The sequence below is a fragment of the Paracoccidioides brasiliensis genome, assembly GCF_000150735.1.
Source record: "Paracoccidioides brasiliensis Pb18 unplaced genomic scaffold supercont2.5, whole genome shotgun sequence".
NCBI lineage: Eukaryota > Fungi > Ascomycota > Eurotiomycetes > Onygenales > Ajellomycetaceae > Paracoccidioides > Paracoccidioides brasiliensis.
Window position 1 is genome coordinate 569,441 of NW_011371362.1, and position 16,149 is coordinate 585,589.

The 16,149-nt window shown below is 44.9% G+C and overlaps 4 protein-coding genes across 4 annotated transcripts; 2 read left to right on the plus strand and 2 right to left on the minus strand.

The window, feature by feature from the left end:
• Positions 1–6,415: 6,415 nt before the first annotated feature.
• Positions 6,416–7,852, plus strand: PADG_04638 (uncharacterized protein; the record flags this gene model as incomplete). Its single annotated transcript, XM_010761782.1, has 2 exons — positions 6,416–7,573; positions 7,667–7,852. The coding sequence occupies 2 exons, from the start codon at positions 6,416–6,418 to the stop codon at positions 7,850–7,852; spliced, it is 1,344 nt and encodes a 447-aa protein (XP_010760084.1).
• Positions 7,853–9,272: 1,420 nt separating this feature from the next.
• PADG_04639 (uncharacterized protein) lies at positions 9,273–10,031 on the minus strand (the record flags this gene model as incomplete). The annotated part of the gene is made up of 1 exon (XM_010762017.1): positions 9,273–10,031. The coding sequence occupies one exon, from the start codon at positions 10,029–10,031 to the stop codon at positions 9,273–9,275; it is 759 nt and encodes a 252-aa protein (XP_010760319.1).
• A 776-nt stretch (positions 10,032–10,807) lies between these two features.
• Positions 10,808–11,628, minus strand: PADG_11802 (uncharacterized protein; the record flags this gene model as incomplete). Its single annotated transcript, XM_010762223.1, has 3 exons — positions 10,808–11,056; positions 11,197–11,334; positions 11,569–11,628. The coding sequence occupies 3 exons, from the start codon at positions 11,626–11,628 to the stop codon at positions 10,808–10,810; spliced, it is 447 nt and encodes a 148-aa protein (XP_010760525.1).
• Positions 11,629–12,687: 1,059 nt separating this feature from the next.
• On the plus strand, positions 12,688–16,085 carry PADG_11803 (glutamate decarboxylase; the record flags this gene model as incomplete). Its single annotated transcript, XM_010762224.1, has 6 exons — positions 12,688–13,047; positions 13,109–13,369; positions 14,185–14,420; positions 14,551–15,153; positions 15,203–15,741; positions 15,823–16,085. 6 exons carry the CDS (start codon positions 12,688–12,690, stop codon positions 16,083–16,085), a joined length of 2,262 nt encoding a protein of 753 aa, XP_010760526.1.
• Between the last annotated feature and the right edge of the window lie 64 nt (positions 16,086–16,149).

Sequence of the window (16,149 nt, forward strand, 5' to 3'; positions counted from 1 at the left end):
ACCAGACTGTCAACGGGTCCCACCTCCACTGCCGCTCACTCTTTGCCCCTTTCCTTTCCCCTCTGACTTTTTATCTTGTTATATTTTCCCTTCGCTTCGTACACACCCCTCGCAGGCTCGCACAAGAGAAGCTGAAGTTGAAATTGAGCATGGACGGTAAACCCCTGCATAATCCTTTCGGCTACTGCAGCTGCGAATAGCGAATGGCAAATGGCAAATGGCAAATTAGTATGAACATCATCGATATGTGAGCGGAGAAAAAAGACTTTGGGGAGTCAGGTGAGTGTTTAGAAATATCCATCTAGTACATTGGACACTGGGCACCTTGGTTTTCTAGGGGAGAGTGTATCACGTTTTTAGGACTTATCCAAAATTAAGATTCCAACGGGATGGATTGGATGAACCTGTCTATGATGAGGTGTGGTAGGAGATGTGTGTTCTGTCAACTCCCCTTTGCTCTCGTCGGAATCGACACTGTATGTTCGCTCGGGCCTGAAGGCTCTAAACCTCACGGTGCACGGGAAAAGGGGGCCGGGCTGACAGGTTTGACTACCAACGCCTGCATGGGATATGTGGGAGATATCTGGAAACAGCATTATGAAACTGCTCTGATAGGTCAAACCCGATTATTGGCACAGTTAGCAGAAGTGAATCCAAACGGCTCTAATATGCTGAGACAAGCTCGAGTAAATCTGCAAGTCTGAATCATGCAGATTTAGGCTCAACCTTCGATGCCAAGCATCATTAAGGAAACGATCTGCACTTTGCTGGCTTTTGCTCTCTCGTCTTGCTTTTCTAGTACCCCTCCGCTCCGTTTCCCTGCGCGTGTGATGTGACTGACGTGTATTCAGCTCTGCTAGCAGCAGAAACAACAAACCCCTCTTCAGCATTGAATTTACAAACCTAAAGCTTCAAGAGCCAGCCAGTATGGCTGGATGTTTGCTGACCACATGAAGATATGAGCGGGTATCAGATAGTCTAGATCGCTAGTGAGAGTTTGCTCCTTTGGACCCAGCAGGCTGGTCTGGTGCATTCTTAGGCTGGGATTGCACAATCAAGCCAATGAGATGGACATCCTCTTTTTGATCCAAGACCACTGGGCCCGTCAGCTGCGTCTGGCAGGAAAAGTAGCCACACTGGCGGGTTGGCACTTGGAAGAGGTTGAATATGGAGCCTCATGGGGAGGCCACACCCGCAACCTTTGCCGTTCATGTGGCGAGCGGGAAGAAGCCATCTTCATCAGCCAGAAGCTTCCGAGCTCGATATCCTTGAATTATTCTCCAGACTTCGGATTTCCGCACCGCCACGAGCACGGACTCTGCTATGGTATTGGCAATTGCTTCCGCGATAAATAAGAATAAGGAGAAACAAAATAATCACAGCCCGGGCGAGGCTTGACACTGTACGTGTGCAATGTTTCTTGCCATCCTTTTTTTTCTTTCCTGCATGTTTTTTCTGCCACTTTCTTTTGCTGCATTAGCCGGAGCGATCATGATTTTAGTGGGGGGCACGATATTTTAAAGAGGGCTGGGAGGATGATAGTGTAGTTTGTGTTCTGCGCTATAGTTAAATTGCTGCAGCTTGGCATAATAAATGGAACAAGGAGAAAAGTTGATTGTTGTGAAGTCCTTTACACTCTCATTACACCATTGGACCAAACAGGGGGATTGCTTTCATGTCCATAGAAGAGGTAAGCAACAGCGACTGAATACCTAAACTTGGTAAATTTTTATTAGTATTAATTGGATTCTGGCAGTCACCCGCTCAATGATGACCAATGGAATCAATCCCTACGCGGTTCATCTCGGGTTGTTAGCACGGGCGGTCATCTAACGGGCTGCAGCAAGTCGGGAGAGTGGAGGCGACCAATAAATCATGACTTGAAAAGAAAACAAGCTCATTTGAATTACAGCGACGTTCTCAATTGATACGTGATTGTTTACAACAATCCTTTTGGTGAGGGGCTATTTGACACATAAGTTTAAGGACAAGAAATACGCAGTAGAACTATTTGTTCCACTTTCTCACTTTCAATACTGCTTGATGCAGAACCGCGATAGAGGCCTTTCGGTGATCACAGCGAATGGATATTGGGCAATCACTCTCGATTTAATAATTGTCCGAGTCAATCTCAGTGATCTTTGTTGAAGTTTGATGAGGAGCCTACCAACGATATGTGAAGTTGGGCATTTTAAGTTGAGCTCCAAATTGATGGTCTACTTTAAAGTCAGTTTCAGAAAGTGCCCATGAGAAAAAGGAAACAAATTGTGAACTCGTTTTTGAAAGAAAACCCCTATTCACACTACTTTTGACTTTCATTGAGTGTGCCTCGAATTACATACCCAAAGAGTTTAAAAATGGATGGCTGTATGTACACGGAGTCCACCATCCGGTTTTTTTTTATGATTAGTTGTGAGGGAGGAAAACTTAATCACACTGATTAGATCTAGTGGGGGGATTCTTTGTTCCAATAGGAATGAAGAGTTGGCAGCCAAAAGGAATCATGTATTACATTACACTGCTAAAACAGGGACTAATAAGTGCAGGGTCAAAGAGAATGCTGGTAAAAAATGACCTGTGTGGCGTCCAGAGTAACCAGCGGTGCAAAAGCACTAATAGGGGACAGCCAGTGACATATGTACTTCATGAGGGGAGAGATGGAAGTTTGCGGGGCGACCTAGCAACATCATAAACGAGACTGAATAGCATCAGGGGCATATCAATCAGTCGTTTATACTATTATTGCATGGAAAAATTATGTTCGCTATCAGCATCTGAGCGAGGTTTGAAATCTTAGGCATTTATTACAGAGCTGAAGTGTGTTGTCACCTGTCTCAAGAGGCTATTAGTAAGGGTGAAATGCACCAAGCTTCTCGCCTCAACCTTGGAAAATAACCCAGCTAGAGCAGTTTTTCACCTGTTACATAAAATGTATATATTCATGTGTTGACTTTGCCTGCTTATTTCCGGTTTGCGTAGTACAATAGCCCGGGGGGGTTTCTGCGTGCCCCTCTCCAGATATACTTTGCTGAGTGACCACGGTACACGCAGACATTAATCCCTACATTTCAAATCAGTAATAATGGTATATACGGATTTGTATTTCATCGTGGGGACGCAAAATGGCACGTTTGTTATCCAAACCCAGCGTTGCTACTAAACATGATGGACATGTGTGGATAAGGCGGTGGAGGCGAGGCAAGATATCGCATGGCAAGCAGGGATTATTATTAGTCCCTCGACGTTCGGAATGTGGTCCCAGGACTAAGCGGCCAAAGGAAGTCCTGACCTACAAAGTGCCCACCTAGTTAGCCTGCAATCCATCGATTCTTACGAGTTGAGAGGGCCGGATTGTGGGATATTCAGGCTGGAGCCTCCAGGAAAACGTCAGGTGAGCCCAAGTCCCAACCTCGGCGAGAAGGCCCATATCGCAATATCTTCAGTTGCAGGAAGAGCTAAAAATACAAGTCTTAATAACAAAATAAGACAACGTAATCTAATAGTTGTGTCTTGGACGAGCATTGAAGGAGAGACTGGCGCGCGAGAGACATTGTCAAGCCCTAATCGGAAACCCTAGCCCTAGGTCGAGCCGCATCAACCTCCAAACATCGCATGCTCAGCCTCACCCTTCGATACCTTGACATCTGATTTTTGGAGACTGAAGCTTTTTAAACGGTCAAAGGCGGTGGTATTATCCTGGGAGGTGGCGACCAATTGTCTGCCCATGAATATGATTGACAGAAGCGATTATTAGTACCAGAAATACCAAAGCTTAAATGTTGAAGAGAGCAGATGTGGCTCGACCTGCTTCATGGTCCGCCTGTCACTCTCGTATTATTACTCCCACGTACCCACTGCTTGAAATCTTTGCCAAACCCCGCTGACAATATCCAGAACTAGTTGGGACTTAGGCTCAAAGCTATTGATAAATTCCGTCCCGTTATGTTCCAAGTCGGCTCTGTCTGGTTGAAAAGAGGATCATATGCTGGCCGCTTTTGATACTCTCCTGCCATAGCCTGCCATAGCCTTTCAGGTTGATGGGGCTTGAGTCACTGGCGAGTTTGTATAGGATGAGCAAAAACAATAATCATATTCATCAAGGATTCTGAACTCTGGACCAGGGTGGTCGCTTGGCATAAGCCATATCGGACTCGTTAGTTTGACAATTAACCCTGTCTGGCGCATGCTGCAGACGGAGGCCCTAGTTCCCACCAAACAGAAACTTGCTCTTGCTCGCCATACAAGCGTCCTCGAATCAAATGGACCAAGTTCTGTACCACTTTGGACGAGTTGCAGATTGCAGCCGCACCGTGCGCCAGCGACGAAAAATGGACAGTTTCCCTTTGTTCCCACTGGGCTCGTGTCAGAATTTGGACCAACCACCAGCGAGCCTGATGGTCAATTTTTTTTTATTTTTTATTTTTTTATTTTTTTTAAACACTGCCGCTGCTTTGAGCATTTTCTTCGCCTCCCCCAATGTTCTTAATTCCACCATTTAGAGACTAGTCAAGGGACCGGAACGCTTGTCAAGGTTCGTCGCCAGTTAGTCTCTTTTCGTTGGTGCTCTTCCCAGAGCCTTTCGGTTTGGCGAGAGGCCCATCCAGCCTCTCCCGTGACCCCAAAATCCTTAAATGACGGGTCATTTGGAGAGGGGTCATTAGTGGGAGGAATGTGAAGTTTGAAGGGGGATATTACTCTGACTGGACTCTGGAATGCTCTGGATCTATCCCGGAAAGCTCAGCACAGCACTTGCATTTTCTCTGTCCCCGGAGTATACGACTTATGATTGGAAAACCGCTGGTCATTGTAGTCCTGGATCCCAAGCTTGACAAAGGGACGATCGCCCAATTTTCACAGTCGAAGTCCCAAGAATCGATCATTCATACCTCCACACGATACCATCCTTAGGTTTACGATTACCTTTTGTTATTATTATTATTTCCACGTTTAACCTTTATTTGTTTGATTACCGTACCCATCTTCCGCAGGCACTGTCGCTTGCTGCCTCTTGGGTTTCTGGCCTGTGCATTTACCCAGAATTATGAGAAAGTAGAAAAACACCTCTGCACCCTTTTCTCGCCTCTTTTTTTTCGTGTCTCTCTTTCATTTCAAAATTTCACTGAACACTGACTGTGACACTTTGCTTCCTTCTTTTGTCCTTTTGTCCCCTTTGTGCCTTTAACAATATAAGTTGGCAATCCTCACCCACAAACGCGCCAGGCTTGTACAACGTATGCGACGCGAGAGTATAGCAGGAAGAGAAGGGAAATAAACAATTCTACCAGAGACCTCTAGATGGGAGCAGTCTAGTCACGGAAGACCCGAGAGCAGATCAAATCGTATTATTATTTCTCTGGCCAGTGATCAGTGATCACTGAGCTTATTCCTTCCTGCGCCTCCCGACAGGGAAAACCTGCCTGGAGTTCCAGGGGCCGCTCGAGCTACCCCAAGTGATCGTCGTCTCTCCACTCCACATCCTTTATCAAGATATAGCGACAAGTTCATCTCGACATTTTTTCGACAACGACCTGGAGGAGATATTTCCTGGGTAAAAGCTCCTGACCTCGCTCTATCTATCTATTTATTTTTTGAACTCAGCTTACTGTGACGAAAAGTCCAACCATACCTCTACCGACCGTGCAATTAACACCCCAAACACGAAACTACTCCATTTATCGACGACTGATTATATCCATCGCGGTTCGAAACTTCTTCCGTGATTTGAATTTTGAGTTGGTACGAATTTATTCCATTTATAGCCCTTGTTCCTTCTGTCGGCGCAACTGTTTTCGGAACATTTCATAATATCAACTTTTCTGTTTGACCTCCACCTACATCCAATGGAGAGTTTTCATCCCATGATTTTGGCAATTAGATCGCATCGAGTTCTGTATTAACCATAACCTCACTTCAAGATGCAATTAACTCAACTCGAAACTTAAAGCCCCTCTTCCAAACCTTCATTGATGCTATCCCTTATCCGTTTGCGTTGACGACACTTCTGTATCCCGCCCAGGGCCAATCTGGCGTGTTCGTCCTGAAAGGTTATCCTTGCAACTAGCTTCCGACACCTATCTTTCGCCAGAGGCTTCGCTTCTTGTACCGATATCGGTTTATTCAGTCACTTGTTACGAACCAGCACCCCATCTGCTATTTTCGAGCTCTGATTAATTCTATCTACCCCTTTACAATCATCCCAACCGTCTATACCGACACGTGAATTTCCACCCAACCCTTTGGTGTTTGTGGTTGTTGAGATTGACCAGGAATTACCTATTCCATACTCCAACCGGGGCAAGTACCCCTTACTACTGCTTCCCAAGCACCCATCCCAGGTTCCGAACTTCCAGGGCGGCTAAGCCTGTCACGAAACCTTTCCGTCAACGTGGCGACCCTCGCAGTCCAGCCTCCCGGAATGGGAGCGGCGCTTGATGCTCTGAATCCACACCAGCCACTGACATCTCGACGACCAGCTTCAAACAACTTACCAGGTTTCGAGCTTCTCCATCCCCAAGTGTCGCAGTCACAAAAATTTTCACTCCCTTCAAATACTAACGTACAACAACCGTCTAGAGTTGGAAACCTATTAACCCCACTATCGATCTCATCATCAGACGCCGGATCCATACCCGCGTTCGCGAGCCATAGTTCTGTCTCATCCGCGCAGGCTGCTCCTTCGTATTCGCAAAGTTATTGGTCAACCACAAGTAATTTTGGTCCTGGTATGATCAACCAGCCCTGGCCCCAGTCCTATCCTTCAAGGAGCGGGTTTTCACCACCCTCATCATTGGCAGGTCGAAATACTTCGAGCTCCCCGACCACAGCAGAAAGCTTAACACCTACGTACGATATAAACCATCGTACCTACTTTCAATCCGGCATTCCTGGCCCACCGACATCATCTGGCCCTTCGCCAACAACACAGCAGCCTCAACAGACTATGGCGCATATCTTGATGAATGCGCAAGCCACTGCGGCGACGGCACCACCGACTCTACCGGCGCATAACAATGTCGATGCTTATGGACAGAAGCTTCCATCAACCCCACTTTATGGTGGACCGCAACATACTACACACCATCAATCCCCTTTCCATCCATATCAGAGTAATGGCGGTCCAGCTATGCACCATTCTAGTGCGAACGGTCCAGTATCGAGGATCTCGCCGATCCAAGTTCAGCTACAAAATGAAGGACCACACCAATTAGCCCAATACAGTAGCCGACCATATCCATCCTACTCTTTACCTGCAATGAGCGGACCAATTATGACAAATGTACACAACCCTGGCAGTCAAATGACGCTTATGGGATCTATGCAGCCAAATCTGTTGCCAGCCTTCAACAGCGGCCATGCAGCTGCTATGAGCGGCATGTACAATGGACATCCCCATCATATGCATGGGCTTATGCAACATCCCCAGCCCGACGATAGGCCCTACCGATGTGACCAGTGTTCTCAAAGTTTTAGGCGCAACCACGACTTGAAAAGGCATAAGCGCATTCATCTGGCGGTTAAACCGTTCCCATGCGATCACTGTGCTAAGAGTTTCTCGCGAAAGGATGCATTGAAGGTATAAATTCTCTGGAGCGGTTTCCCCATGATCAACTCCAAAATACTTTCCGTCCATATATCACTCTCCTTACTAATCAAAATATCCGTGTAGCGACATATTCTTGTTAAAGGCTGCGACAAGGAAAAGGACAAGGACAAGGACTCTCAGTCCGATAAAAGGAGTTCTACGACTGCTACCTCCCCAGTAATATCGCGTAAGGACGGAGGCGCAGGCAACCCGACCAATGTTCGTTCTCATAATTTCAAAGGAAACCAGGCTTTGAAATCGCATTCATGAAATCCTGTACTTTCAGTTTTTTATTGGGTTTAATCCGGGTGTATGCGTGATTTATTCATTCATGTTGCTTTTGGTTTATGTTCTATAGCACCTTTTCTCAACCTCCACATAATTACAATCTAGCCCCCCTTTGGTCTTAATTTTTTATTATCTATTAATACTTTTATTTATTTATTTTGAGTTCACATTTTATTGTTGCATTCTTTTCAGAGACAAAACGACAAATACCTCTTTATTGTTTGGAATTTTATAGGGATATCAATGGGGAACAGGGTAAAGTTGAGGTGTCATTAGGCCCATTTTTATCGAGTATCGTTTCCCATAGCCCGATTTTTCGTGCATCATCTGTTGTTTATTGACCTCCCCCCTTTCATCATGCAGGGATAACATTGTCTGTTTGCTTGCAATTCTGCTTCTGTCTATCATATTTAAGGCGTTTGATATCCCTTTTTTTTGCAAAGTCCTAGTCATCCAATTTCTCGTCATGTGCCTTTAAGCAGCAACTTGTTACCTTAATTTCTGTTTGATACTCTCGCATTTCTACAATACCTTTCCCCCCTGCTATTGGCTATCTATGTTTGTTCACGCAAGTTCGTCCTGATTTCCATATTTCCTTCATCTCCTCTACGATTATTTTCCAGCATTCTTCTTGTGTATTCTGCTTTTCACATATATGTTTGCCTGTATCGCTATATAAGTACGTACATTGTGCGCCATTCAATATCCTCCTTTTGGGCGCCTGACAAAATGAGAACAGCAAGAAAAGATGACGAGAAAATTACAAATAATCTAAGATATTGATTGATGGTGGAGCATCTATATATGACACTTTCTGTGGCTGTTATAATACTTACAACAGCACATTAGGAGCGGATCTATGAATTACCTAGGCACTCAACTAATTGACAATAGGATTGGGTAAACATCCTATTCCATGAATATCACAAATGTTTTCAAGTCATTTCCCGGTTTGCTGCCGTTTTGTCCTAATATAGACACTTAACATCCATCCGTGCCGACGATGACAACTAGAAAATCACTTCGTTCCTAGGTACATAAACTCCATTTTCAATGATACCAACTCGGATAACAAAGACTGACAAACAGACCATGCGTAAACTGAAGCCCTATCATCAGAATGAATCTTATAACCCCTATACAACCGCCGCAATGCCAAATCCTTTGCGATTTATCGCGAAAAAACGACATGGAGATGTTGGTAAACAGCTAGATTGATAACGTGTGTTCATGGTAAGACGCATCTCAAAACGTTCCTTAGCGATTACTGTCCTTCGGACTAGATCTCCAATCAACTCCTGCAGAGTGACTCGGAAGTATTTTTGAAAACTGCACGGAGCTCAGTTTGTGCCGTTCAAAGGTCCTCAGAGCAATCGGAAATCACAGTCGTCTTTCGTTTAGACTACTCTGTAGCAGCATTGTCCCCCTCCTCCTTTTTGCGCCAGAAGCCTGGAACGGCATGGACGTTCTGATAAGGCCAAAATGGGGGCCTCACGTAATGCATACTCCATTTTCTAGGCTCATGAAGCTTGTCATAGAACTGAAAACACGAAAGGACTTCTATATACCTCCAGCCGACATCCTCATTCTCATTCGCAGTCTTCCCATCTTCAAAATTTGGATGAACAGTATATGCCCTCTTGTTGATTGGCAGCGGACCCCATCCCCTGCAAAGCAACTTGACGACAGGTTCGGTCATATGCTCGACGGACTCCAGGCAGATATCGTCGATGAAAAGACAGAAATTATATCGAGTTTCGCTGATGATATTTTTCCGCAGGGCATCTTCCTCCTCACGCTCGGATTCTGGGAGCTTGGGGAGTTTAACCATCTCCTCTTGCACCCAATGGCTGAAGTGATCGCGGATAACGTGCGACGAGGCGCCATCAAATTGAGCTTTGTTGTGAATTACAATCAACTCGTGCTGGGCCCAGAGATCTCCGCCACCTGCCACAGTCAAGTAATCTTCCATATGGCATCGGATTAGGTCAAGCATGTTCTTCCAGGCATCTTCATCTTTGTAGGAGCAACGGTATACGACGAATCCCCAAGTTTTGCCTTTCTTAAGTTTATCGTCTTTGAGAGCCTGATCAATGGACACGAGGGGTTTGGTTTCATCATCCCATAGGAGCTCGCAGTCGGTATCCCCTTCACTGCTCATCGTACTGATGGTGCTGATGATACCTGTGAAGATTGAAAGGATTGTGTGGATTGGGCGATATGCTGTTCCTTTGCTCTAGTTTCTTGCTCTTGCAGTTGTTGCAGTTGTCAGTCCTGTTTGCTGCGGTTGCTGTGGTTGCTGGCTAAAGGGTATAGATAACCTCCCAGAGCAAGGTAGGCGTAAACAGGGGTTCGTCAAGTGTTGACATGGAGCATGCCTTCGGGCAAGCCTGACGAAGGATATCAGCTATATGCAAGATATGAAATGGTACCTAAGCCTCTAGTTTACTCCGGTCAATGGTTAAATATGGAGTAGTTTTATTCGAGCGGGCCAGCTTTTTTGCGTTACTATGTTCTACTGTTCTCTACAGAAGGTAGTGAGGTTTTTTAAGGGGTCTTTAATTGGGAGATACTGATACTTGCCTAGGCATAAATCCCTTTTTGAATCGTGAACTTGCAGAGGTGAGGTTAAAGTTATGTGAATATTGATTCTAGGCTGTGAGCCCGTATTCAGGAGTAACCAAGTGGACGACGGAACACGGAATTACCCCACAGAGTTGCCATTTTTCTTCAATATGATTAAATCAATTGCAATGGATTGAGGAGGCCCTTTACAATTTGTGCCTGATGGTGCTGTGAAGAAGAGTTTACGGGCGAAATATACGAGAGTATTACCCGCATCTTCCACGATCAAATCTAGTGTGGTCAGATCCCTAATTCTTAGGAGCTCATATCGGTTCCGAGCTGTAAGCATGGGTCCCTATAATCTCATATATTCTATTTTATTGTTTGGTGTTTGGGAGGTGTCACAGTCTTTTCCATATCCTGGCAGGAATGCCGAGTTATGGTATCTCCCTGGGGAAGACCCGATTCGTCCTCACACCCGCAATCACTGCCACCGCAAGAGTCGGCATCGCACATGAGCGTCTTGAGGACATCGAGGATTAGGGGTGCAGCAAAGTGACCTTTCGCAATACCCTTGCAAGCAATCCGAATAATTATCGAAATGGTGTAGGTGAGCGATGCCTACAGTTACAACAGAAACCATATTGCGAGCAACCTTTGTGATTTATTGTTAGTAAGACAGCATGCAGTTTCTATATATACCTCGTGTATATAGAGATATACCATGTACTCAGGGGGCAAGTCTTATTTGCCGGCTTCACCAACTCTCCACATTCTGCACCGGCATCACATTTGCTGGAGCAGTCGTCCTGGAGTGACAGAGACACATTTATCTCCTGCAGTAAGAGCTGTGCCAGGTTCGAAGTATTGACTCCTGTACTGCCCAAGTAAAGGAGGATCTACAAGTGGTTTAAGGGTATTCGTATTTATCCCCCGGCAAAAGTAAGTGGTTGTAAGGAGAAATCGCAAAGTCAGAGCAGCAGCAGCAGCAGATTGACTGATACAGCTGCTAGAATTAAACGCGGAGGTCAAATATCTCTCAGATAGCAAAGAAAAGAAGCTCAGAGGGGGTATTCTGGTAGGAAAACAAACAACGAGGTTTAAATCATGTCGTCCAAAGAGGCTGAACAAACGCGGTCATCTCCTGAACCACGGCGAGCAGAGCCTCCAACGCGTTTGGGTAAGACCCGCATCGTTTCTCGTCTTTCCCACAGGACATTAACGAGCAAGCAGTTTCATGTTTTTGGTAGAAAGGAGGTGGCAGTGAGGGGGAAAGGGATGAAAAGCAGAATGAAAATCTCGATGCTGCATAGAACTGGGTGTATGTAACCAACTACCTCACTCAGATAGATCTCGATGATGGCTGTTGTTGAAGTTTTGATGATGCTGGATGGATGCTGATGACGAGTAATATCGCGTACGTATCATCGTTCAGTGATCCTTACATCCGGGAGGCGGGAGGCTTATATACGGGCTCTCTAGATCAACCTGCATCAAGGCTGGCTACCCAGATAGTTTTGTTATAATCGTGCCTCCGCGCACCCACACCTCGTGTGGGTGCGCCACAGCGTAACGATAAAAATATCAACTTCTTCATTAATCAATCTTCAAATATTAATATATCACCACCACCATGACCAATATGATAGATGATCTTGAAAAACATATTCAGAGTGCCATTGAAGTCTATAATGGCAATTGAAAACAGAAAATCCTACCTCTGGCATGCAAATTCAACATTTCTTTATCAATGTCTTCGAGCAAGAATCAATGGAAGAAAAACATGCAATGCAAAGACTGCACTGAACAAGAAGCTTAGCAAGAGTCAGAAGGACATGTTAAAAGAGTAGATAGCTCATATGGACAGAAATAATTGCTCACTGACTGCAGAGCAGATTCAAGATAATGTGAATCTCATCCTCAAATGCCATCATACTGATCCTTCAACCTCCCCACCTGTGGTCAGCAAGATGTGGACCTATTGATATATACAAAGCTTGGATGGGTATAAAAGGGTTAAGCAAAAGGCAATGGATCTGAAAAGAATTGCTGTTGAGAATATTAGCTACATCAAGGTGTGGTTTGATCATTTGAAAATCTTACTTCAAAAGTATGCATTTCAAACCTGCAATATCTACAACTTCAATGAGATTGGCTTTCAAGAGGGTCAAGGACATGGAGAATGGGTTATTACTGCTTTTAAAGACTTTAATTCAGTTATAACTTCATCATATTCTTGAGGATTGATCACTATGATTGAGTGTGTTTCAGCAGATGGTGAGGTATTGAATCCCTTCATCATCATGAAATTCAAAACCCAACTTGAAGATTGGTATACACAAAGCAACCTACCAGGTGGATATACAATTGTGACATCAGATACTGGCTATACCAATGATGAGATTGGCTTTGCATGGATTCAGCACTTTAATGAGGCCTCTAAACTGCTTAAGCTAGATTCAAAGGTCCCTGACTACCCCAAGTTGCAAATATATGGAGAAGACTTCTTTTTGCCACAATCAAGCTGTTCAGATACTGCTTCATCACAGCTATTCTCATCCAAGACAATTGAGAAGCTACAACATCATATTCAAGTGGCAAAGAAGGGCAATGTGAGATATGAAGGATACATTTGATTTCAAATCACCTCATCTGAGCAATCAATTGAACAAGATTTTCCAAGGCAGTCTTGTTCAGGTGGAACTCAATGCTATAAGAGAGAGTGAGATTGAGGGTTACTACCTTGCAACCAAACACCACAGCACTAAAAATACACATCAGCAGGTTCAAGTAGGAGGTATACTCACTGTCAGGGATGTGAATAGGAAGATAGCACAATGTAAAGAGGAGGAAGCAGAAAAAGAACATTATAAGAGAGTCAAACATGTTGAGATAGCTTTGAAGAAAAATGTCACAGATCCAACTCAACAAGAGGTTAATGATATATATGAATGTCTCGCGAATAATACAGCTACTACAGATGATATAGATAAATTAATTATCATAGATTAGCAGCGTGGTGATGAGATATTAATTTTTGAAGTTCTAATTATCCATATTTTTATCGTTACGCTGTGGCGCACCCACATCAGGTGTGGGTGCGCGGGGCACGATTATTAGGGGGAACTATTCATGATTCGATCTATGAGATCACGTGATCAGCAACCCACGGCGGTTTCGAGATACAAACCCCTGTAGTGAACGGATAATCAATATAACCGGTTAAAGTTTACCCTGGCCATCATTGAGACACTACGTCATCGTTCAACAAAACCACCAATTTGTGATCACAGGAATTGTGGAACGGACGGAAAGCTCCTTAGGCTGTAGGATCGAAAAAATTGTTCAGAGAAAGAAACCGTTAGTTTTATGACACGTAAACGAGGAGATAAAAAGTAATTAAACGTTGTTGCATCTTGGCTGGAACAAGACAGACAAGCTTGAGATTTGTTCAACTATACCTTTTACTACCTGTAGTACACGAAGAACGCCACGCCGTTATCTGCCCTTATCGTTTGATCACAAAAAATAACATTCAATCCGCAGAAAACATGAGTCTTGCGTGTCATGTAAGTGGTATTTCAGATATGAGTTGACTAACCTCGTCATCCTAAAATCTATTCTGAATTCATTTAAATAGCTATTTGCTCTTCTCCTATCCAACTGTAATTGGTGCTCTACGATTATACCCCTTACGTCTTCATTTTTCATTTCTGCTAACCGATTACCGGCTTCAACTATGTCTGCAGGTTGATGCCAACAAGTTGGTTGAGGAACTACGCAGCGATCCGGAAAGGAGGAAAAGCGAGCGCATCTGGACTGAGAGTGTCTCCGGATCCATGATCCCGTATCCCACGCGATATGCCAGCCGTGAGGAAATACCCAGATTCAAGATACCGAAGGAAGGCGCGCCGGCGGAGGCAGTGCGTAGGATGTTGAGGGATCACTTGGATCTGGATGGGATTCCAAATTTAAACATGGCTAGGTTGGTGACATTTTTTTTCGCCAGCGCAGCTTTCGGTGTGGAGAGGCAGGTTTATTTATTTATATATTTTTCATGCACGTGCTAAGATTATGTATGCTAATTAAAACCAACCATTGGTTAATGTCAACAGTTTTGTCGGCACGTATATGGAACGCGAAGCTGAAGAGCTTCTCTCGGAAAATATCAACAAGAATTTGGCAGATGCTGATGAATATCCGGCACTGATGGAGATGCATGCACACTGCGTTTCCATGCTAGCAAACCTCTGGAATGCTCAGCCTGGGGGTAATGCAATCGGTTCTGCAACGACTGGCTCTTCCGAAGCCATTCACCTGGGCGGATTGGCAATGAAAAGACGTTGGCAAGAGAAACGAAGAGCTGCCGGAAAAGACATCTCGAAACCCAACATCATCATGGGCGCAAATGCACAGGTTGCACTCCTTAAATTTGCGAGATACTTCGAAGTTGAGCCGCGAATTCTCGACGTCTCTGAGAAAAGCCAATATAGGCTTGATCCTGAACTGGTCAAAAGGAATGTGGACGAAAATACTATCGGAGTCTTCGTTATTTTAGGTAGTACATATACCGGTCATTACGAACCCGTGGAGGAGATTTCAAACATACTTGATGAATACCAAGCGAAGACTGGTGAAGACGTGCCTATCCATGTCGATGCAGCAAGTGGAGGGTTTATTGCACCGTTCGCTTTCGCTCAGGTCGGAGGCTCCAAATGGTGACTTCTCCCGAAATCGAAATAAGACACACAGGCTGACAACAAGCAGGGACTTTTTGCTGCACCGGGTGAAATCGATCAACACATCTGGCCATAAATTTGGCTTGGTCTATGCTGGGCTTGGTTGGATTATTTGGCGGGAGAGATCGTATCTGCCAAAAGACCTCATTTTTGAGCTTCATTATCTTGGCGGAACGGAAGAGACGTTTACCTTGAATTTCTCCCGCCCCGGAATGCAGGTGATAGGACAGTATTACAACTTCATTCGCCTTGGCTTTAACGGGTACCGTGAAATCATGGAGAATTGTCTGGCAAATGCTAGGTTGCTGAGCAAGGCTCTTGAGAAAACAGGATGGTTTGTGTGTGTTAGCGACATTCATCGAAAGAAGGGGAATTTCAACCTTGGGCAGACGGCTGAGGAGCTTAAAGAATTGTTGAAAACCGTGGAGGGTGAAACATCGGCGGATTATAACGCCGGTCTGCCGGTAGTCGCGTTCAGACTCTCTGACGAGTTTCAAAAAAAATACCCGGATGTAAAGCAGGAGAGCATCAGTTTGTTGCTTCGTGCGAAGCAGTATATCATTCCAAGTAAGTCTTGTGCATTCTGGTTCAAGCGTTTCACAATGCACTTATTGGGCATACACTGACAAGTGTTGCAACGACGTATAGATTACCCACTCCCTCCAGCAGTGGACAAGACTGAAATCCTGCGAGTAGTTGTCCGTGAAAGCATGTCGGCAGATCTCATCGATCGGCTTGTGGCGGACACCGTAGCTGTCACTGAAAAGCTCATGGAAAAGCCAGTAGATATTGCCGCACTCCACACAGGATCTACCTCAATCGCCAGGCGACATATGGCTGCAAACCGGGAAGCGGGTGCAAAGGGAACGAGAAAGCACCACCCTAATGGCATCCACAGAAGCGTCTGTTAGCCCCAATTCCAGTTCGCTTCGTCATCTTGAAAGTATGGCACACAGATTAGCAACAATAATAGCA